Source organism: Phalacrocorax aristotelis, chromosome 1 (assembly GCF_949628215.1).
Source record: "Phalacrocorax aristotelis chromosome 1, bGulAri2.1, whole genome shotgun sequence".
Classification (NCBI taxonomy): Eukaryota; Metazoa; Chordata; class Aves; order Suliformes; family Phalacrocoracidae; genus Phalacrocorax; species Phalacrocorax aristotelis.
Window position 1 is genome coordinate 150,464,917 of NC_134276.1, and position 23,883 is coordinate 150,488,799.

At 41.3% G+C, this 23,883-nt stretch overlaps 2 protein-coding genes across 2 annotated transcripts in view; one reads left to right on the plus strand and one right to left on the minus strand.

Moving 5' to 3' along the window:
* The window catches only part of CACNA1C (calcium voltage-gated channel subunit alpha1 C), a 488,252-nt gene that overhangs the window by 457,488 nt on the left and 6,881 nt on the right, over positions 1-23,883 (minus strand). The gene's annotated exons all lie outside the window — the stretch shown is intronic.
* DCP1B (decapping mRNA 1B) overlaps positions 17,209-23,883 on the plus strand; it is a 46,930-nt gene continuing 40,255 nt past the window's right edge. Inside the window, exons 1-3 of the mRNA XM_075115721.1 lie at positions 17,209-17,416; positions 18,392-18,432; positions 20,962-21,089. Of these exons, the coding sequence (XP_074971822.1) occupies positions 17,264-17,416; positions 18,392-18,432; positions 20,962-21,089 (322 nt within the window). The 5' untranslated portion in view covers positions 17,209-17,263. The remainder of the gene's footprint in view (positions 17,417-18,391; positions 18,433-20,961; positions 21,090-23,883) is intronic.

A 23,883-nucleotide genomic window follows, 5' to 3' on the forward strand; every position in this document is an offset into this window, starting at 1 on the left:
CTTACAGTCAATAGATTTTATTTAAGGAAAGGGCACCAAGAGGGTCTGCTATTAAGAGCTATCCAGAATTATTTCCAAGTTAGTCTGTGTGTTGACAAGCATTTTTCTACACAACAAGATGTCACAGGTGTTCATGGTTTTGCACTAACCAGACCAGGATGATGGAAGTAAATATCTAAAATACTTGTTGATTCACTGACCAGGCACCTAGGCAGGACATGCAGAGCATTACTTACAAAGGAACATGGCAGGTTAAAAAAAAAAGAAAGATTCTTATCACTAAGCAAGATTTTGTGACTGTAGAAGCAACCATAAGAGACCTAATTCAAAACCTAGTGAAGTCAAAGAGTCACAGTGACTTCAGTGAATAATGCAGCCATCCTAAACAAAGATGGAACTACTAAGTTTTTTTCCAAAAGATCCTTTCAGAAGGAAGGGGTGCCATTTCAAAGCAGCCTCACATGTATCTTGCTTCTTCACTCATACTGACCAACTGCAGCCCTTCCCCCCTATTTTTACTTAAAAATACGATGAATATAGTATTTCTGCATCTCACTGAGATAATATTTGTGAAGTTATTTAGGATCTTGTAATGAAAGAACTAAAAATCCATATTAGTACACATGAACTATGGTGTTACTAAATGGTACACTGTAATTTGATTTTCATTTTAAAATAACCCTCTTTTACACAACATAAGTACAGGGCAACATTACTACAAGACATTCTTTTCAGTTTTTGGTAGCAAAGCTTTAGATGTTTGGATTTAATTTTCTCAGGTTGCAGGTTGAATTTATTCTGCAAGTTTCTGGGAAAAAAAAAACACCAGTCATTTCTAAGAGAAGGGTAAGAAGTGCTTTTTCTGACAATATTCAAAAATTCATATACTAGAAATTCCCAATGAAAACAGGTAATTAATGCTTCAGAACTAGGACTTGCAATCTGACAAGCAAAATTTCCCAGATTTCAAGGCCTTCTGTCATGTACGTGACTTGAACCTTGTCAGATTAGAGTTGCATAAAAGAATTGTGGCTTCCGTGTGCTCAGTATGGAAAAAGATCAAGCTATAGGGCCGGAAACATCCCAGACCACAAGAGTCACTGACCTCAGACACTAGACTAGAACTCCATGCCTGGATCTCTAGCACTCTCTGCTCAGAAAGAGTAGCTTCCACATCTTCTGCAGGTAAAGCCCCCATTTTCTCTCCAGGGCTGACATAAGAGTATGGTCACCTACTCTTGTTATCAGTTACTCCTGTTTTCCAAATGGCAAAATAAGGGCTATGAATGGAATTGTTTCCGCTGTTTTAATAAACTGCAGTAATAACATTCTATATATTTAAATTTGGGGGTGGGTGAAAGTGTGTTTCAGGAGATGCACAACAAGAAAATTATATCCAAAAGACTATGTGAAAGAAACAAGAATTAAGCCTGGATGAGTAACGTTGTAATTCTGTTTCCATAGAGTTATGTCTTATAATATTTAAGTTATGTTCAAGTACTACTGTCTGACTGGAATACCTTCTGTGATATTGATTTATCTTCTCTACCTTTGGAACCAAAGGACTGAATAAAGAGGTCATATTTACAGTAAAATCTCTGCCCCTAGTAAAAATGCATATCTCTCTACTGAACCAAACTAGTATTACTGTAGGTCCATGCTAGAGTCACAGTCTTTGCTGAGGGACAACTGGGAAAGAGCAGTCTGAACACAGTTGTTTTTAAGCTATGATGTCATGGCCATTTGGAGATAGCCACTTTATGATTTGGTACTCCAAATCAAGACGTAATCCTTCTTCATAAGCAAAAACTTGTTGATGGTCCAATGAAAATGATTAATGAAAATTATTTTTCCATCAATTATAGTGGGATAAAGACTGTTCTTGCATTTACATCTCTAGTAGAAAGCTTTGATGGCCAAATTCATTAAAAGTTGAAAAAAATTAGGGATTTGGGGCTTGGGAGACAGAACTCAACTTTTACAATCATCTTGAAAATGTGATTTTTCAGCTGCAGGTTATCAGTTCTTCTGGGATGCTAAATACCTCTATGAGCCTGGGCCTTCAATTACCTAATTATTCAGCCTTATTTTTCAGTCGTCTGCTGTTTTCCCTGTCCTTTTGTAGGATAAGGAAATGTCCTACTTTTTGACAGTGCCCTCATGAATGTCCTATCCTCAAAAACAGGGGTGGGGGTAAGGCGGGACAACGACACCTGACTATGTGGAATGCAGGAAATACTTCCAACGGTGGATGTGTGCATATAGATGATGTACAGTAAGAATACAGATAATGCTGTTCCTATTTTATAACTTGTTGCACTTTCGTGTTTACAACATAACAAGGAGTACGTATTTTCATTATAAGGTTGAATATCTTGAGATTTAATATTCAGTGCAAGAATCATAGAATCATTTAAGTTGGAAAAGACCCTTATGATCATCAAGTCCAACCATTAACCTAGCACTGCCAAGTCCACCACTAAACCATGTCCCTAAGCGCCACATCTACATGTCTTTTAATACCTTCAGGGATGGTGACTCAACCACTTCCCTGGGCAACCTGTTCCAATGCTTGACAAATATCCAGTCTAAACCTGCTTTGGTGCAACTTGAGGCCATTTTCTCTTGTCATATCACTCATTACTTGGGAGAAGAGACCAACCCTCACCTCGCTACAACCTCCTTTTCAGGTAGTTGTAGAGTTCAGTAACTCACCTTTATCTGAAGTATAATTTAAAAATAGAAGAGAAAAAAATAATAAAACAGCAAAATACCAAATTCTCTTGATACTGAAAGAAATAGTGTTACAGGATTGATATGGCTGTATTGTGTGTACACTGTTTGTGAAATTAACAGGTGTTATTTCTGAAGCTTTATATCCTTTCAAACACACAATAGCTTGTACTCTATCATGTCCTAATTTTATCTTTAAGTATATAACGTGTATGTATATGGTTGATTTATTTCCCAGAAGACAAGTGTCTGGTGTTCTGGACAGTCATAAACTTCAGTTTTTGAATCATAAAAACATTTCCCCCTCCCCCATTTGCTTCCATTCACTTTGTTTAGAATGAGTAAGTGAAGCAAACTGATCATTTTCATAATGCTTTCCCCCCATACAACACATGAAATATCTTAAAAATCAAATATTTGCATAAGAACTTGCACATCATTGGAAAACCCTATTCTAACCTACTTTGACAAAGGTTATTAACTGCTCTGAACACATGTATGATATTCAAATACACATACAATGAGTCTTGGAATACTATGTGGGGGAAAAAAAAAATCTTAGTATTTGGTTCCTTGGACTTCTCCGCTCTAACATGCGTATCCTAATAGCATGTTGGACCTACACTCCAAAAAGTCATCTTGGTGGCTCCTTTTAGGCCTCTTCCCTGGAATAATGCCCTCTGATACATGGCTCAAAAGTATACACTGGCCTTCCTGTACTGGGCAACTCAACAGTTGACTATGTACACTAAAGTCAATTCACTTCCACAGAATAAACAGTGATACCTGATCTTATTAGCCTTTTTTACTCTCCTGAGAATCTTTATGTAATGTTGCATTAGTAGCCTTTACTAAATTAGAAAACCAAAAGGGAAGATAAATCAATATGGATGTACGTTTGCTGATATTGATTTTTCCCCTCATAGTCAGCATGGGAATATTGTGGCTCCTACTAATATAAGGAGTAGGAGAGCTTTAAATGGTTCTGTCTGGATAATTATCCATAGTTTTGGAAACTCATTCAAACTTCTTCAATCTGCAATTTTGAACTAGACATTTCATAAAATGAAATCTTTCTCATGAATAATCATGTTAAGATGTTGATGACAATCTCTTGATGCAGATTATCAATGAGATGACTAGGAGAGGCATTCAACCTGTTACTCATGAAAAAGGATGAAGAGTTGGGCAATCTGAAAGTCAAGGGCAGCCTAGGCCGCAGCAAACATGATATTCTGCAGTTCAACATCCTGAAAGAAGTGAGCTAGGAAAATATTGGAATCACAACTCTGGAACTCAGGATATATTTCAGCTGGTTTTGGAATGTGCTGTGTGGGATCCCACAGAAGACTGCCCTGCAGGGCAAAGTGGCCCAGGACAGGTGGTTGGTCCTCATGGACCCCCTTTTCAGTGCACAGGAACAGGCCATTCTGATAGGCAGGAGTGAAGCCAGTGTGGCAAAAATCGAGCATGGATGAAGAGGGAACTCCCATCTGAGCTCAAATGTGAAAAAGAAAATAAGCAGAGGGTGGAATCAGCAACAGAGTACCCACGAGGAATATGCAGACATGGCCAAAGAACACAGGAATGGAGTCAGGAAAGCCAAACCTCAGAGAGAGTTGGAAATAGTGAGAGATATGAAAGGCAAGAAGGGCTTCTGTAAGCACAGCAGCAGCAAGCAGAAGGCTGAGAAGAATGTGGACCCACAGCTCAGTCCAGCAGGGAAACTGGTGACAAAAGAGATGGACAAGTCTCAGGTACTCAGTTTTGCCTTACATTTTTGTTTGATTTTTTGTTTCTTCCTGGTAAGGTGTGTCTTTAGGCCTTGCATGTCTCCAAGCCCACTTGCAACCTGTGGGAGTAGAACACTTAGGCCAGTTGGATACATGCAGTTCCTTGGAATGACATGAGCTGTATCTGAAGGTGTGGAAAGAGGTGGCCAATGTCACTGCAAGGTCACACTCCCATTTTTGAAGGTCATAACTATCAGGGAGGTTTTTGATGAGTGGAAAGACAAATAGCACATCCATCTCCAAGAAGGAGAATGGAGGCAACTGTAGGGCAGTCAACCTAACTTCAATTCCTGGGAAGATTATGGAGTAAGTCATCCCAGAAGCCATAATCAAGCACCCAAGGGACAAAAAGGAATAGCCAGACTGTATTTACCGAAGGCAAACCATTCCAGACCAACCTGACTACCTTCTATGGTGAGGCAACTGTCTCTGTTGACAAGGAGAGTGTAACAACTGTCACTTACCTTGACTTTAGCAAGGTCTTTGACAGTTTCCCATAATATTTTGTCATCAAACTGTAGAGATGTGGACTAGATAAGTTAAAAGGATTAAGATTTCCCCAGTCTGCCATGTTCAAAGGGCTGTGATCAGCAGTGTAAAGTCCTACTGGCGGTCAACTACTAGTGGCATATGTCCCTCAGGTATTGAAATTGGGGCAACACAGTGTAACAACTTTATTAACAGTCATGAATATCAGAGGGAGTGCACTCTCAGCTAACTTGTGGATGATACCAAATTGGGGGAGAAGTCAATAGGCTGGAAGGCAGAGCTGCCATCGAGAGGGACCTCAGCAGGCTGGAGAAATGGACTGACAGGAATCACATGAAGCTCCACAGTTGTACATGCAAAATCCTGCACCTGGGGTGGAATAATCCCATGCACCAGTAGAGGCTGGAAAGCAGCTTTGCAGAAAAGGACCCAGTGTCCTGGTAGACAATAAGATGAACACGAGCAAGTAGCATGCCCTGGCTGTGAAGGCGGCCCACCACATCCTGGACCTAACTAGCAAGAATGTGGCTAGCAGGTCTCACAGAAGTCATTCTGTGATACGATAACTGGAGTATCTCATCTAGTTTTGACCTACCCAGTATAAAAAAATGGCATACTGGAGGAAGTCCAGAGCCTCTAAGAAAATTAGAAGTACATGGCATATGAGGACAGGCTGAGAGAACTGGGCTTGTTAAGCATGAAGAAGAGATGAGTAAGGTAGACCTTGTTGATGTCTTTAGCAATTCAAGGAGAGGATGTAGAGAAGTTGGTGGCAGCATCTCGTCTGAGGTACATAGTGAAAGGATGAGAGGCAGCAGGCAAGTCAAAGGAGGAAATTCCAATTAGGCATAAGGAAAATATTTTCATTATGAGGGTGTTAAAACACTGGAACAAGTTGCCCAGAAACACTGTGGAATTTCCATTCCTGTTGCTACTACTTTTGGTTTAAATCAAAGATCTGTTCAGAGTCACTTTTATGGAAAAGGCAAATTTGGGATCTTTTTTCTGTTACTGTCACAGTTTAAGTACAGTATTCTCATTCACAGATCAAAGATCATATTCCTCAGTACCTTAGGACACCTGAGAATCAATGAAATTACATGGTTATAGTTCTCTTGTAGCATAGCAAGATGGATTTGCCATGTGAAAGAAAAACCCACAAGCCAAGCCATTTTATTCCCTTACACTGAATGAAATGGAGCCATCATTGATGGAGTTAATGCAGATAACCAAATGCTAGGAATTCAAACTTCAGAAAAGCTTTACATCATTCAATTGCTTGAAATTTTTAGTGACAAGTAAAATGAGGCCCTCTCCTCTTTTAGGCCTGGGGTTGTTGGTTTGTTTGTTTTTTAATACAAACACACATACATACACTACCTAACACTCAGGCTAAACAGCTTGGTTTATATAATTTTTGCAAACAGGAATATCCAAGATAGAATGTTAAAAATAGTACCCCACGCCTTTTCCTCCCTCTATAGCGAAACCGCATTTCAAATAGCGGTCTCTATTGACATAGAGTTACTTTTAGGATAAAATGTAACTGCTATTCATCAGTTAGAATTAATGATACTCAGACATTTGAAAATGTTAGACTGTATCATCTCTCTTGGAACTGTACAGGGGCTTTTACATCTTGTGGCAACTGTTGCCACGTAGTAAGGAAAACAGAGATGCTTTCTAGCAGGCTTTATCCTTTCATAAATGCTTCCTCAGTCATTACAACGTTTCTCTTGATAGTCAACCAGCTTCTCCTATGTCCCTTAAGTCTACATCCCCTTCTTCCTCAAGCAGGCAGAGAAAACGTCTGTTGTTCTGTATCCCTCAGAAACCATTCAGAGACAAAGAGATGGAAAATGCACATGATGCTGTATTTGCTTCCTAATTGCTCAGTGCTGCATGAGGAGAGACTCTCCATACGTTGTGTTCCATTACAGCAACCACTTCCAACTAGGTCATGTCACAAGCAGTAATTAAAATGACCTAAAAAATAGTCACGGCAGAAGAGCAGTTTCCAGAAATGACAGCACATGGTTTACCAGTCGTTGTGCTCAGCATTTCATTCCATCAAAACCTCAAAACACTCTTCTTACTCTACTTCCAGTTATAAAATCTACCTGAATTTTTCTGCCCCAAGATCTACACAACTCTGTCCTTTCCATTTCACTTTTTTCCTGGCAGGTGTCTCATTCTGGCTACAAGCCTCCTTCAGTTTTGCCCCCATGCTAATCCTGCTTTCGCCTTCACCATGGCAAGTCTTGTTTCAGCTCTGTCTCCTGTACTCTACCCTACTCTTCCATGTTCCTCTGTCCGCTCATCTCGTCAGCTCTGACGCTACATGCTTCCTGCTTCTCCAGTCTGTATGCTCATGTATTTTATCATCAATACCACTGTACTACCACTAGTTCTCTTCCAATCATTCTCTCTCCTTTATAATCCAATCTACCAAGTTGTTGCATGCATTTTTCACACACACACCCCATTTTCTTTGTGATTCAGAGATGAAACCTACCATACCAGCTCTTGCATCAGAAAGGGGGAAAAAAAACCCCAAAACACATGTGATTAAAATAAAGACTAAAGGAGTTCTTTAAGATGTCAAACTCCTGTTTAACAGAGTGCATCCTCAGCAACTTTGCAAATGACACAGGAGTGGCTGTGACACAAACTGACACAAACTGACACAGGAGGGAGGAGTGGCTGATACACCAGAGTCATGCTGCCATCCAGAGCAACCTCAACAGGCTGGAGTGATCCAACAGGAACCTCATGAAGTTCAACAAGGGGAAGTGCGAAGTCCTGCACCTGGGGAGGAACAACCCCGTTCACCAACATATGCTGGGGGCCACCCAGCTGGAAAGCAGCTTTTCAAAAACAGATGTGGGAGTCCTGGGGGACACCAAATTGAGCATGAGACAGCCCTGTGCCTTCACTGCAAAGAAGGCAAATGGTATCCTGGGCTGCATTAGGCAAAGTATTGCCAGCAGGTCAAGGTAGGTGATCCTTCCCCTCTAGTCAGAACTGGTGAGGCCAAACCTGGAGTACTATGTCCAGTTCTGGACTCCTCATCACAAAGGAAACATGGACGTACTGGAGAGAGTCCAGCAAAGGGCCACAGAGATGATTAAGGGTCTGAAGCATCTCTCCCATGAGGGAAAGCTAAGAGATCTGGGACTGTTCAGCCTAGGGAAGAAAAGGTTCATGAAGATCAATATATATATAAATATATAAATACCTGAAGGGAAGGTGCAAAGAAGGCAGAGCCAGCCCTTTTCTGTGGTGTTCCATGACAGGACAAGAGCAATAGGCACAGGAAACTGAACTGAAACACAGGAAGTTCCCACTGAACATCAGGAGATACTTTTTAAATTTTTTTTTTTACTGTGAGGGTGACCAAGCACAGGCACAGGTTGCCCAGGACCTCCAATACTCCAATGAGGGAGATACTGCAACCTCCTTGGGCTCTAAGTGGCCTTGCTTGAGGGGGTTGGACAACAACATGACCTCCAGAGGTCCCTTCCAACCTCAACCATTCTGTGATTCTGAGTGTACCATGAAATACGTTGTATTATCTGATCTGTTAATAACTGAACTCCCTCAGAAGCCAGGTAAAGATGTTTCAGAAAGATTTTTTCCTTAAAGTTGAGTAGTAAGTCAGGAGTAAACAGCAGAAGCACTTAACAAAAATGTCCTGAACCTGTTTTAGTTTCACACTTTCTTGTTAGGTTTACTAGTGCTTAAATGACACAGCAATTTCATTGTAAATCGCAAAGCGATTTCAGCTGAAAATTATATTTATAAGATTAACGTAGGATTACAATAAAATTAACAGATTTGGGCAAGCCAGCAGGAAAAATAAGAGGAGGAAAGAAACCTTGGCCTGTTACTGCTTATAGAAGTTTTTCTTTGAAAATTCCATGTAGCTCATGTTTCTGTCAAACAAGGTAATACATCTGTAAATTTAATCTGGCACAAGGCATAGCATAGCATCCCAGAAAAATGACAAAATCAGATTGTAGGAGAGGGACTGCCAAACGCCTCCACAGCTCTCAGAATTCACCCGGGGAAACAAATTCACACAACCATAATAAACCCAGACTCAGATACCCACTGGAGGTTACTGGTGCTAATACCTTTAGTTTCCACTTCAAAATCTCATTCAAAGTGCTTAAATCTTCTATTGGCTGCCTGCTGGAAGGTGCCTTTGCCCAAATCCATCCCTCGTAAAAAGCAGGGATAGACTGCATTCATTGTTTCCAAGGGCAACTCTTCAAATGTTACCAAGTTTTATCTTCTAGTACAGTTACACAAACCTGAGCTCCTTTTTCTACTCAGGCTTTCTTCCCATATCCACAAACCCTAGAGCAACACAAGTAATAATCAAAATGAAGAAATAAAATCAAAATGAAGCATTCTTAAGTTTCAGGAAGAAGCAAGTAATTGCATTTAAAGCATAGAGGTAATTGTGGATCCTTATTGCAACATGCTGCATAACAAAAGAAAAAAAAATTCAGTTTTCAGTTTGAAAGGAAGTTTGCTTTAAACCAAATATCTCATTGATATTTGCTAGCCAAATAAATCCAGTAACAAATGAAAATGATCACCCAAAGCATTATACCAAAATGTAAAGATCATGCTATTATAAGTTAGGTGATCTCACATTAAAAGACATGTAAAGTTAGGCTTAAAAGCTATTGTAACTACAGAAGATACATACATTTGTGAGAACATTCACAAGCTCTTACCACCTGCAGGAGCAGATATGAAATATCCATTAGCCTCACAAGAATTTCCCCATAGCAATTCTCAAAAGCAGCTTTCAAAAATATAAAAGATTGGAGGAATATTTGAGGCAGAAACTCCACTTGACTTACTCGGTTATTTCAACTTTAAGAACCCTTCCTTATATTATCATTTATCTGTTGTAGCTTTCTAGAATTCAGTATTGTTACAACGCTCTAACTTCATTCACTTATGCTATATCTAAAGCTATGAACTCCTTTATCACTCTTTATTAAACACCAACATTCTTCATTAAAAAGACCAACCAAACAAAAAATAGCCAAAAACTCAAGAAGATACTTCTGTCAGTTGAGAAGGCCATAATGCAAATGTTTTTCATAAAGTAACACTGTAACAGTTGCAGGTATAACAGTTATTCAGAGCTTCTTCTTACTTCATCAATTAACAACAACAACAACAAAGCTGATTTGAATGTACAGAACTCATTTTCATAAAAATATACTTTACCACCACAGGCAAAACTCCCTATCCTAGCCCCTAACCAGACACCTCAAGCACTCTCCCAGCCTTGCTACCAGCTTCTTTATAGCAGCAACAGTAGCACATCTTTGGGATGACTCCATTTCCTTAGTATGGCAAGAGCCCCTATGCCAGGTGAGGTGTAAAAATGAGGTCCTGACTTAGTGTAATTACTTAATGGAACTTTTCATATTAGGAATTAATTAAATGAGGCCATCTTCTCTGTAACTAGTTGGAAAATAGCTCTTTTAGGGCTACAGGTGTTTGACTCAGCCAAATTAAATGGTGATTACCAGAAAAACGTGGTTGGAAAGGTATTATCTTAGGTAAGATGTAATTGCTATTATATCGTATTAACCTATGGGAAATAGCAGGAATGCCCTACCCTCATCAGCATTTTGGTGGCTTGTCAAGCCAATCATCTGTGTAAAGAATAAAGCTGATGGATTAAAACAGTCTATGGCAGTTTATCAGGATAGAAATAAGCTGGTGGCTATCAACAATGTGTTATTGATTCTAAGCACATACAGTTGTGGTAACAAAATTACTGAAGAACTCAAATACTGGCCCAAAATGGTTGCCTTCTCATAATACAATGCAGTGTCCATTGTTTTTTTAGCTGTAATTAAAGTAGTATGGGGGTGAGTGTAAAGGAACTTGTAAAGTTAAACCCTATGAGAAATATTACTGAAGAAAGTAAGCAATTTCTGCTACATTAAATAAACAAGGTGAAAAAAACCAACAAGTTTTGACAGTATTTTTCCTTTGTTCTAACAGGAAAATCAACAATCTATGCTTAGAATACTGTCAGCATTAAGGAGAGATCTGACAGAATCATATTCGCACTTGTATAGTTACAGCAGTCAGGCAAAGTTAATGGATAAAGTTAACAACTTTTATTTTATCAACTAGTACAACTGGGGAAAAAAAATCCATACACAAAAATTGTTTTTAGGTTTATCATTTTCTCATTTCTGCTCTACTGAAAGATAAGACCCTGAAATCATATAGTCACTTAAAACATTGAAAATCTAACACTGATAAAAATCAGAATTTTTACTGATTAAGTGCACACAAGAAAGATTTTTTTTCTGTATTACACTACAATTCAATGCAAATTCACTATAATTCCCCCTTCTTCCTCCTGAAATAGTCTTTTCTGGTATTAAAATTTTTTTTCAGCTCAGATTATGCCCTCAGAAAAGTGATTAAAGCTAAATCAAAAAGAATTCTTCACTCCAGAAGAAGAATGTCTACCTAGGAAGTTAGAAAGAAAAAACCTGTTGTTCAATTAATGATAGTAGGGAACGTTCCTTTAGCTCTCCTCCAGCTAGGCCATTGGCAGAAGCTGGGCCTTTGAAAAAAGGTAAAGCTCAGTACCTTGCAAATAAAGGTATAGCAAAAGAAAAGGTGTAGAGTTACTTACTACCAGAATCACTTAGCAAAATATAAGTCAAAGAAAGAAACAGTCTTTTGGTAAAAACCCAGGCTCTTACACACAGGAAAAAACCCCAACCTTCAACTGAAAATCAGAGTAAATTATAGTTAATTATTTCATACACAGTACGTATAATACAAGAATTTCAAAACCAACAATGCCAAAGAATACTATTCATTCTTGTGTGGACTAACATTTGCAGAAAATCTCAAAACGGTCTCATAAACTTCACCAGGGAGCAATGTTACAGACACAAACATGCATGCTAATAACTTAATGGGCTGCAGTTTATTTGGGGGTGGGGGGGAAGAGTTGTTCTGAACTGGAGTTAAAGTAACCAGATTTAATTTTAGTGCAGAGATATATTTTTTTAATAGCTGCACCAGATGAAACCATGCAGTCTGACCCTATGGTTCGTAAGGAACATTCAGCAGGTAACACATTACTAACAAAAAGACTAAAATCGCTTTAACCATTAGGACTGGAGTTAAGAAGTGGCTCAACAGTACAACAAACTGTTTCAACTTTTGAGCATGAGGAAAGCACTCTAAAGCTAGCTACTGAGAGCCTGTAATAAACGTGGTCTGAAAAGGCTGTCCGTTTCAACAGTGCCTGGGAAGGGATGCAGCTAGCCTCCAGCACAAACCACAGGGGCACTGGTTCCCAAGTGGTGAGAGATACCATGCTACAGAGTTGTGAGCACATCCCCAGAAATATGTGGAGCATGGGTAACCAAGCCTTGTGGGATCATCCTGGCTCCACAAGAGCAACCCACTGTTCCCCAGGAAGCTGGCATGCTGGAAAGCACCACGCAAAGATATTCAAGTGGCCCTGGATGGGGTAAGAGAAGCTTATTAATCGTGCCTCAGCACCCTTTCCACTAGCAGGGAGAGCAGTTGTGCCACCGGTCAGAGTGAGCAGAAAATTCTGGCAGCCTTGGAGAAGGAATAAAAGGAAAAGGCAACTACAGTGTAATAAAAACTCCAAAGGGGCTGGAGATGAGGAAGTGAAGAAAATGAGGTGCTCAACACTACATTTTATCAAGGGATTCCTGCTGCTTATTAAAAAACTGCTGCTTAGAGAAAGGACTGAATGTGAACAGGCAGGAAAGCAGCCAGCCAAGGCTGTGATCTCAGCAGCAGTATGAACACTTGTTTTTCAATCAGTTCATTTCCCCAGTCTGACTGGCTCACACTGTGGCCACACATGCACTTGTGCCAGTAGCGTACCAAGGTGCCAGAACGGCAGGACTGCATGTCTGGGACCTGGGATGGGGGTTACATACGCCCAGCAGTGCCACCAAATATATCCACATAAAATCATATCCTTGGTGTCGATAATTTGCTCTAGGAGGCACAGCTTAGTCTTTACAAATGCCATAGATTCTTGAATGTGAAGCAAAGACTTAATAACTGTTTGAATAATCCTTGTGAAAAGGTTTGGCCTTCTTAATTGTTATTATTAATGGAGACCTTAAGAACATCATGCTGTGTGGATTTTGCCTAAAATCAGTCTGGATATTACCTATACAAAATGCCTTTCATACCATGTCAAAAGCATAGGTATGGGGGTTTTTAACAGAATAGTATCCAAGTGGGTGAAAGACAAAAATGTGACATTCTAATTGTATACTTCATGAAATTATGACATTTTGAAAGCTAGAAAATTACTTTGTTTCATAAACAAATTATAGCAAAATCATTCTAACTTGATTTGATAGTTATTATGGACTACTGGATTACTGACTGTAAGCAAATAACTGCAGTTTAAGGAATCAACCTTTTTAAGATGTCACATTTTTGCTAAAATGTCCTTAACTTCTAAGATGCAGTGAGAATTCACAGTGTTTCTCTTCTTAACAAGATCTTGTTTCACTGGAAAATTTTTGGTCTACTATCAAGTGATTCCATAAAGCAGGGCAGAACTAATGGCTTTATTAAGTACCTTTACTTCAGGCTAAATGGAAGGAGCAATTACATCCCACTTATGTAGCAAAACAGCTGGAACCAGCAGAAGCTACCTCACAGTGCAACAGAAAATATAAAAGGGCCTGATCAGAAGCTTGGCAGGTTCGCTGACTCAAAACACAGGGCTAAGGAACTGTCTGTCCCCCTGTGATAGAAAGGGACACAGTAATTCAGGAGGGAGGTAGTTCTAAAGAAGCATCCACAAACAGGGCACCAAAAACAGACAGGCAAAGTTTTTGACAGGCCTACTTCAAGATATTTAACATCACAGTTGGGTTTTCTTCCATGGAGCTCAAGGAAACAGGACACTCTACAATCTTTGTATGTCAACAGAAGGGCACAGGAGACACACTTGAGCAGTCAGTCTGTCTCTCTAACATAACAAATGTGCAAAGCTTCAGGTACTACTTGGCCTGACAAAAGGGGCAATAACAGAAACAAGGTAAGTTGTAAAAGTTGAACGACACCTTATTTCTGCTTCAAACATTTTTTTTTCAGTTGGAACAGGGCTGCAATATATCTTCAAAATTCTGTACACTGCTTTCTCCTACCCAATGACAGTTATGACTAACTATTTTCAGTTCAAATTGATAGCCTTTGAAATACAGTTTCTATAACCCATTATTCCTTATGGGACTTATTCCCTCATTCCCCTCCCCACCACCACCCAAAAAAAAAAAAAAAAAGCAGGGCACCTTTTTTGTAAGCCTTATCGTTGGAGGGCACAAAGGCATCTGGAAAGGGAAACTCCAGGAGTGGGACTCCAAGAGTTTGACACTTCTATGCCTTGGTGACAAGTTGGGACTTTTTGTAAGCAGGAGAATTGGCAAAGAATTGGAGATGAGATGGTAATGAGAAACTCCAGCACGTGAGGAAGAATGTGGTTAGGTGTGTCTGGAAACTGGGAATTGAGGACTATCTAATCAGCAAAAAGAAATTATTGTGCATCTGTTCACTATTTGAGCAACATGAATCCTCTTTCCCTGTTACTACTTTTTGGGTTTTTTACCATTCTACTCTGGTCACTTCCAGACCGAGGACAGCAGTTTCCCTTGTCCATCATGAGCCCATATACCTTCCTTGCTGTTACAGGATCTGTAAGTCAGACAGAGCTTTGGAATGGAACTCCTTAGAGCCATTTTCCTACCATGAATATATCAAGAACTTAAAAACCTTTTAAATTCTAAAGCTGTGTTTCATTACAGCTCCAACTGAAACAAGGTGGCTTTAGAAAAAGAGAAACTAAGAGTGAGACAGATTATAATAAAAGGGTACATATAAAGGTTTCCTCTTTCACTATACACTTGCAGAGCAAGCTGTAGGTCTTTCTTTTTAGTAATGCAATTTTTAGTGGCCTTCTGGACTACAACAAAACCGGCATATTCTCTCCTGAGTCCCAAAGATCAGTCTCTCTTTCTGTTGTTTGTGAGAGCAGGCCCATTCCTTACTCCACTCAAGAGACCCACTGTCCCTACATTTAATACTATGAATTCCCAGCTTGTTGTCTCTCAGTTGTCTCCTACCCCCACTTCTCAGTATGGAAGCTTTTTCATCTGGGCTTGCCCATTTGTCCTTGGAGCAGACGCTACTGCCCACTCTATCCCACAGGCTCCATCTGGCCTGGAGTGAAAAGGAGGGAAGAAAACAAAACGGCAGTCTTCGTTCCCTACGTCCAGCTACTGCCCTTTTAAAAACTGTTTTGTCGGGGATATTGCAAACCAACAAAATAGCATTCATTACCTTTGCCTTTAGTTCTTCCAGGGTATCCCATTCTCTGGAAGGAAATATATTGCCCTACTGCTGCTATATACAGAAGGTGGTAACTCCTTCCAAAATTGCTATGTCAGTCTGAGGTGATGAAGTCAAAACAATTTCCTCTCACAGTGTTATCCCAAAAAGCAGGTTCGTTCGCCCAGTGTGTGCAAAACACCAAACTACACACAGAGCAGAGGTATTTTATTAATTTCATTTTTGCACAAAGATGGGTACTAGGTGATAACTCCACAAAGCTAGCACACCACCCCAAGAAACTGCAAGGTATTTATAGTTAAATGTGTCAGTCACAGCTAATATTCACACCCCTCAGCCAATAATTGGTTAATTTCTTTCTTGGTTCAACTTTAAGGTACAACTCCCTTTAAATTTACCATGCATGCTCAGAGAGTAAGGGGCTGCTTATTTGAGGGGGGAGTTCCTGGCCTATGGTCATGATTTTTAGTATTATAATGAGGATAGTTCACCTAAAGGACATCTTGTTTTAGTTCTTATCAACATCCCAGTTAGCTGTTCTCCTTGACTCTACACTTTATCACCACGTCCTCAGCATCTTCTGAGGCGGGATGTTTGCTTTTATCAGTCTCTCAGCTCTCTTCAAGGATATAGTCATAAAATAAGTGCTTCCCTATCTCTCAGTTGCCTTCTCTGGCTGTCAAATTCTGTTTTGCCAAGCTCACATAGTTCATTGTTACGGCTTAGCAAAAAATTCCATTTTCTTTGGATATCAACAGGGGGTTCAGGCTGGATGGTTAAGCAAATCTTTTAAATATAAGTATGTATTGAGTTGATCTGCATGCCACAGATGAGCTTTAGCTCATGTATTTGCTGTAAACTGTTGGTATCAATATATTAATAATAAATATGTGTGTCTGACAGGAAAATATGGCAGCTAAATTGATGGTCTTGTCCATCTGTTCCTCTGCTGTTTGCGTATCTCCATATCATAGTATGCTGTTTATGTTTCAGCTGCTTGTCACATGTATGTGTGTGTATATATATATATGAGACGGATGTTTGATGGCTTAGTTTGCACTCATGTTTTTTTCCCCTTAAGTTCTATGCAGAAGTCTGTGAGTGTACGCTAGCAAATACAGTGTATATTCATCAATCTGAACCAACTTCTCTTCCTGTTCCAGTGCCGTGCATGCATCGCCTTGGTGCACGTGTGAGCACACAGCAAGCACACACAGCCTTACAGATACACGAGCCAACTTCACGCCGTCTCACATGTACAGCCCCTCCTCAGGCGCACCAGCGAGCCCAAATGCCGCCACGCATATGCGAGGCCGAGCCCACGTGGCTGCAGCTCCACTTGGCGCGCGGCTGCCCGCTCTCCTGAGGCTTTGCACGGCGGGGCGCGCACCACACCTTCTCCCGCTTAGGCTAACGGGCGCACGGTGGGCGCGCAGGGAGCCCTGCCAGCGATTCCCGCCCAGCTCGGCGGGAGCCATGTTGTTCCTCGGGCGCGCAGCTGCCACCCCGGAAAGGAAGGCAGTCAGCGGCCACCGCAGCAGCAGGGAGTGGCCTGAAAGCGTAGGGTGCCAGCACCGAGGGAAAACCGGCCAGCCGAGGCGGGCGGCTACCGGGGGAGGCGCTGCGACGCCGGCCGTCCCTCTCCGCGGCTTGTCCTGTTGCCAACGGCAACAATCCTGAGCCGGCGGCACTCGGCGCTCGATTGCGGCGGGCTGGGCTCCGACTCTCCCGCCCGCTCTCGCTCCGACTGGGGCGGGAGTCACCACCCTTCCTCTCGGCGTTGGATTAGTTGCGCCTACTAGGAACCCTGTGTTGTTGTCGGAGGCAAAATGGCGGCGGCGGTGGCCGGGGCCGCCCTGCTGGGCAAGGGGCTGGACATCAGCCTGGCGGCGCTGCAGCAGCACGACCCCTACATCAGCAGCATCGTGGACGTGGCCAGCCAGGTGGCGCTCTACACCTTCGGGCACCGCGCCAACGAGTGGGTACGTCAGGCCGCCCCTCCCCGCCCCCTCCGCCGGGACGGGCGGGGAGGGGCCAGATCCGGTCACGCCCACCCCGGGCGCGGGGGGCGGGGCCTCCCCGACGCCCCGCCCCTCCCCGTGTGGCGGGAAGGCGGAGGAAGGGGTGTGAACCTCCATGGCTGAGGTGTGAGGGTGCCTGTGAGGGCTGTGCAGAGGGGCTCCCTTGGTCCTTGAGGCTCCCTGCCCTTGCTGGGCAGGGTGAGAGGTTGTGCCTGGCTCAGCCCCTCTGGGCAGCCTGAGAAGCCCCATGGTGCCGGGGAAGCGAGTTTTGAAAGGCTGCAAAAGTTTTATTCTGTAGGGTGGGGCTGCAGGAGATGGGTGCTTAAACCTGGGCCTGGGCCTGGGCCTCAGCCTCAGGCGCTCCTCTCCTATCTGACCACCTGTCAGGGAAACAAAATGTGTACAAAAGTGTATTGGGGTTACAAATACTAAAAAGGCTATTTAGTATTTTAAAAAGTCATTACCTTGGTGAATCTTTTGGTAATTTAATGTTCTGGCTGTTTGTGGGTGATTCTTGGTTTGCTATAATGGTGGGCCTTAGGGCCTGTGTTTGAAGAACCTGCACAGTCTGCCTTTTGTGTGATTTCCCCCTTACCCGTCCTGGGCGTTGCTCCTGAGGGCAGGCGCCGTTTGGAAAATCCTATCCCTGAGTCTGCCCTGCGTATGGCCCTTAGGTGTAGCAGTGTTTAGTCTCATGGCGTCCAGCCTTTAGCCTTTTCGTATCATGTCGTAAAACTTGGGTCAGCTGCACGGTGACCTGTGCTGGCTCTAGCCCCTTGCCACCAGCCAATGAAGTTGGGTTTAGTTATTTTTTCATGGTTTAGGTGAGAGGTGTGTAATTTATGGTAATGGTGAAACAGAGATAAAGAGGGGGCTCACTGACAGCTAGCAAAACGCTGCCCTGATTTCAACTTTCTTAATTTTCCTTTTCCTCAGGAGAAGACTGACGTGGAGGGAACCCTGTTTGTTTACACGAGGTGAGGATGTAACTTTTTAATATCTGCAGGTGAAACCTGTGGATGTGGAAAAGCTAGCTGGGATGGAGCACGGCTGAAAGAAGTAAAATGCTCCTCCTTCAGAAGGCTGAAAAGAAACTGAAATTGGCAGAGGCAAACGCAGGGAAGAAAACACTGGGAAGGACACATCACCTTGTATTTGGATAAGACTTCCAAACGTGATTTAAATCTCAATATGGGTAAACCGTAGAGATCTGTTTATGTTGTTTTAAATAGGATGTAGTATTTGCAGTTTAAAAGGTATCTAAACAAAAAAACAAATATTGAAATAAATAAGTTCTACCATTCCTTTACTTTAAGGAATATACTTATGAAGTATCATGTTTCCTACTTAGGGAACTTTCATGCTACTTGTGTCTGTGTTCATGCATATTTCATCCAACATTTTGCATGTTTTTAATACTTTCTTTTAGCAGCAGTTCAGATTGTGCCTTTTCAGAGCACTGGTTACATCATTTATTCTAGCATGTACCTTAGATCTGTTGTGAAGCCGGCTCTACGTTTGGGTTAGTGCCCCAGCATTTCCCTGTGACTATTGTTAAAATAAGAAAATAATACAGTAAGCAGATCTTGCAGTAGCTGCTGGATGGGACACCAAAGCAGAACCTTTCTCCTTCAACATTATGTTGATGAGGATCTGGTAGGAGAACTGAGAAAGCAAAAGATTGTTTTGAGAAGGCGAGAGATGTATGTGTGAAGTGACAGGGAGGCCCAAGAGACTGTGAGCTGTGTGTGAAGTGGGAATGCTGGTTTTAATCTTTTGAGCTCTTTTGTAGCAGCAATAGAAATCATCAGCAGCAATTTTTCTAAGCTGCTTTCAGGTAAGTGGAGAAAAGATGCTGTTATGATTACCACCACAAGAGGAAAGAACTGGCCCTTAGTTGTGCTAGCAGTAGGTGGAGGTGGCTAGCTGTGTAATGCAAAACAGTAGTAGTATTTCTCGGGTATGTTTTAAAACTCCAAAACTGACCACATGTAACCTGGCACTTCCAACATCTGTGATATTTCACTGTTCTTTCTGTTGACTAGGGAAGTTTGTATTTACAACAGAGATTGCTGCCCTGGCTGCCCTATATGCAACAGTATAGAACAGGTTGTGAGCTGTAACATCATACATTGCCCTCCCCATCAGTTTTAACTTTAATTCCCTGTGGCTTTGAGCAAAGTCATAAAATCTTGTGGAAAAAACATTGCCAACAGACTGAAGGTTGGAGACTGCTGGTGGTGTTTCTGCTGCTTCAAATTGCTGTTGTGACAATGTAAAGTAACACGACCATTTTACTTGAGCTGACTTACGTATCGCCTATCTCATTTTGCAAATTCTAAGGAACTTTGAAAAAGTCAGACTTCCAACTGGGTTAACACCAGTGGAAGTAGACTGTTTTCTGGGTTTTTTTGTGTGTGTGTTTTTTTTTAAGTGGAGTACTGACTGTTGTAAACAAAAATTCTTGTTAAGGGTTCCACTTTGGTTTAATTTTCTGTTGACTCCAATCTTGTACTGCAGGTTCCTGTGCTTTGGACTACATAGAGAAGTCCACCCACCAGCAATTACCAGAGATGGCACTTTTCCCAAACGTTTAGCCATCATCTTTTCCTTTATTGTCATACTTGGCTTGGAAGTACTATCTCCTGCCAGGATTGTGATAGGCTTAACGGCTCACATTAATAAAAATTATCTGACTTGAAGTGTAACCCCCATGAATGAGCATAATGATTTATAGTCCTAGAATGGTTTGGGTTGGAAGGGACCTTTAAAGATCACTTAGTCCAACCCCCCCTGCCACGGGCAAGGACATCTTTCACTACATCAGGTTGCTCAAAGCCCTGTCCAGCCTAAGCTTGAACACTTCTAATGATGGTGCATCCACAGCCTCTCTGGGCAACCTGTTCCAGTGTCCCATCACCCCCACTTTTGTTCTTATGCTTTAGATGGTATGGAAAATCCTATCTGGGATGACTGTTACTGCAGTTGTTAACCTGAGTGTTAAAAAATATGCTTGCTCTGGCCCATGACTGAATCATTCTAATTGCTGTTTCCTACTCCAGCAAGAAGCTATAGGGTAGAGGGTGGTGGTTGGATAACGTGATGCTAGCGGTCTGGGTCAAACTGGTGTTTCGTAACATCTTGCCCGTTCAGAAGTTGTAGGCCTTATAACTTGAAGTGAAAAGTGGACATGCAGATAGGATTGTGCTGTGACTAAATTGTTGGACCTCACGTGGTAGTATCACAAATGTGGCATACTCTCTGTAGCTACTGTGAGACCAATGGTGCTTCTGGTATTTCTCATACATAATGTAGGGTTTTGACCTAATTAAAAGGATGGTGTGAAACACTGCAAGAGTCAATTGTTATTTCTTTGGCAACAAAATTAGACTTTTGTAGTATCTCTTAGAAATAAAAGAACAATTTTGGAGAAACGTACAACAAAGGAATTCTAGTAATTTTGGTTTTTCCTTGACTTGATGTGATTTCTAATTTATAATTTTCAGATCAGCTTCTCCAAGGCATGGCTTCACAATTATGAACAGACTAAGCATGGAAAATCGAACAGAACCTATTACTAAAGACCTTGATTTCCAGCTGCAGGACCCTTTTCTACTGTACAGAAATGCCAGATGTAAGTATGTGATATGTTGGGGTAAATACTGAAGAAGTGACCTCCTTTTCAGAGTCTGTTCTTGGTTAAGGCAGTCCAAATGATTAGACTGCAGCTTTCAAGGGCTCCTACTAGCTGGTTAACACTTACCACTGAAAGGAATACATTTTGCTTTTTCGTGTGCTGAAAGAGAAGAGTCGCTCAGTGCTTCTGAACATGCCACTCTTCTAAAGAAAATATTAGGATGTGCTTAACAGTAATATCTTCATTTAACTGACAAATGGTAGATTATCATGTTCATGTGCATGTGATGGGCATAGAGACTCACAGAGATATTGTGTGTGTTCTGAATATGCCCCAGTCAGTGCTGGGAAGTCTCGCCATAAAGCGGATCTGCTGAGGGTTGGAGTAATATGTGTAGTCTTGGTTTTCTGCATGAGAATAGACAAATGAATCCAATTGAAACCCTGTCTTCTGCTCCCGCTCCAAAATACGGTCCTTACAGCGAGCTGGAAGGGAGGCTACTTCTAAACTGTTAGGGGTAACTCTTGACAACATAGTGTTCAGCCTAATTTAAACTCTGATGGAAGACAAAGTTATTACTTCGGGCTCTGTGTTTATCTTGCATTATTATCTTTATACAAGAATTAGCAAGTGTCAGGCAAACTCAGAAATAAGTGGAAGACATGAGAAAGCTGTGCTTTTGCATGCAGATATACATACAGACTGTTATAATGTGCAATTATATGAGAATGAGCAGTTATAAATATACAGTTTATATCTGTACTTGGAAGCAGAGCCATAGTATGATATATACTTTGTGCTTAATGCATAAAAACAGATTGAAAAAATGTTTTATGTAAACTGTGATGCAGAAGTTTTCCCTCTGGATGAAGTAAAAGCAGAGGAAATTTGTGGTATGCAAAGCAGCCCCATTTGACAATCTGCTAGACGTTTTTGCTTCATAAACTTCATTTGGAGTTGGGAAGTGTAAGAGGGAATCCTGTTGTTCACACGCACTGTGTGGTAGAAACAATAGAGAAGTAACGTTTTTAATAACCTAAATGAAACTTCTATTTTTGAGAGTATTTGACAGGCTGACAAAGAATTGAAATTCCAAAAGAAACTGAAAAGAAATGTAGACATCTCTAGGCTAACCTAGACTAGACCAAACATTAGTACCATGAGACCTATTTATACCGTCTGATTTTGAAGTCTTTCCTATGTATATGTAATCTTTTTTAATCTCATTTTGAAATTCAATTAGGAGTTTCTGTATGTATATACTAACGTCTACCTTTTGAAATATAATGTATTAATATTTCTCTTTTTTTGAGACAATTGGTGTAAAAAGTAATTAGAAGTTGTCATAACTGCTGACATGAAGAAAGTCTTTAGTCTGAGTACTACATGGAAAGTGTGATTCATGTGGTTTTCTATTAGGAGAAAAATTGGGGGGGTTGGGGGGGTGTAAGCTATTTGTTCACTAAGACATGTCAGAATTTCAGATTTGCAGGGTCTCAAATATAAGTACGAACCTATGCTTCTGAGCAGTGGGCCTATGTTCAAGTAACTTGTCCCCAGGGCTTTTTGGCTAATTGTGCAACAGCAAAAAGCAGAAGGCTCCTTTTCTGGGTCCTTCTGTCAGAGCAATGGTTCTTTTAGTTACTGCTGAGCTGTGTTTGCACAGCATCAATGCCTTCTCTGTTTCTCATGTAGCCCTGCCAGCGAGTGGGCTGGGGGTGCACAAGAATTTGGGAGAGGATGCAGGTGACCCCAACTGACCAAAGGGATATCCCAGACTACATGGTGTTGTCAGCAATAAAAGCTGGGGGAAGAAGGAGGAAGGAGCGATGTTTGGACTTACAACATTTGTCTTCCCAAGTAACCGTTATACATGATGAAGCCCTGCTTTCCTGGCAGTGGCTAAAATATCTGCCTGCTGATGAAAAGCAGCTAATTAATTCCTTATTTGCTTTGATTGCCCTCACAGCTTTGCTTTACCTATTAAACTGTCTTTATTCTCAACCTGTGAGTTTTCTTTCTGTTGCCCTTCTGATTCTCTCCCCATCCCACTGAGGGGAGGAAGCGAGCGGCTGTGCGGGGCTGAGCTGCCAGCTGGGGTGAACCCACAACACCTCCACTGTCAATTTGCCGGTGGCAACATGAAAATAACAATGTGTTTCTTTCAGTTTAGGATCTCTTAGCCACAAGATCTAATAGTTTCTTGACCTTGTGGCACTTATTACTGTATCATTCCCTTGAGTGCAACTATGAAAAAAAGAAATAACAAGTTCCCTAGCCAGCGTGCTCCTGGTTTTATAAAGTCATCTTCAGCCTGGGTCTGCAGGTCTGATTTTTACTAGTTAGCTGTTTGATCTATATCTGTTATTTAATTTGAGGATTTTGTTGTCTGAGAGAAGATTCATGTCTGCCTTACTAAGAAAAATCCACTAGTTTAGGATTTCAGTTAGTATCAGATGTGTTCCAGGCACAGGGATATGTTACCCCTAGTTATTTATCTTTCTGAAATACTCTTACAAAGGTTCAATCATTAGTTCTCCAAGAAAACTGAAGGTCTTGGTACTTTGGAGGAAGAACTTTTGGGTTTTTTCAGATTTTCATGGAAACATCTGTTTCCAGAGCAAACTGGCATCACAGACCCATAGAAGAAAAGTTATTTACCAACTCATTTGACTTTTCCAGGTTTTCTTTAGGTCCCTACAGATTGTTCACATGATGATTTCTCTCATAAGATGCAGATAACTCTAGCCCTTCCTTCTTTACTGTGTATTTCAAAGCCTTTGCTACATAA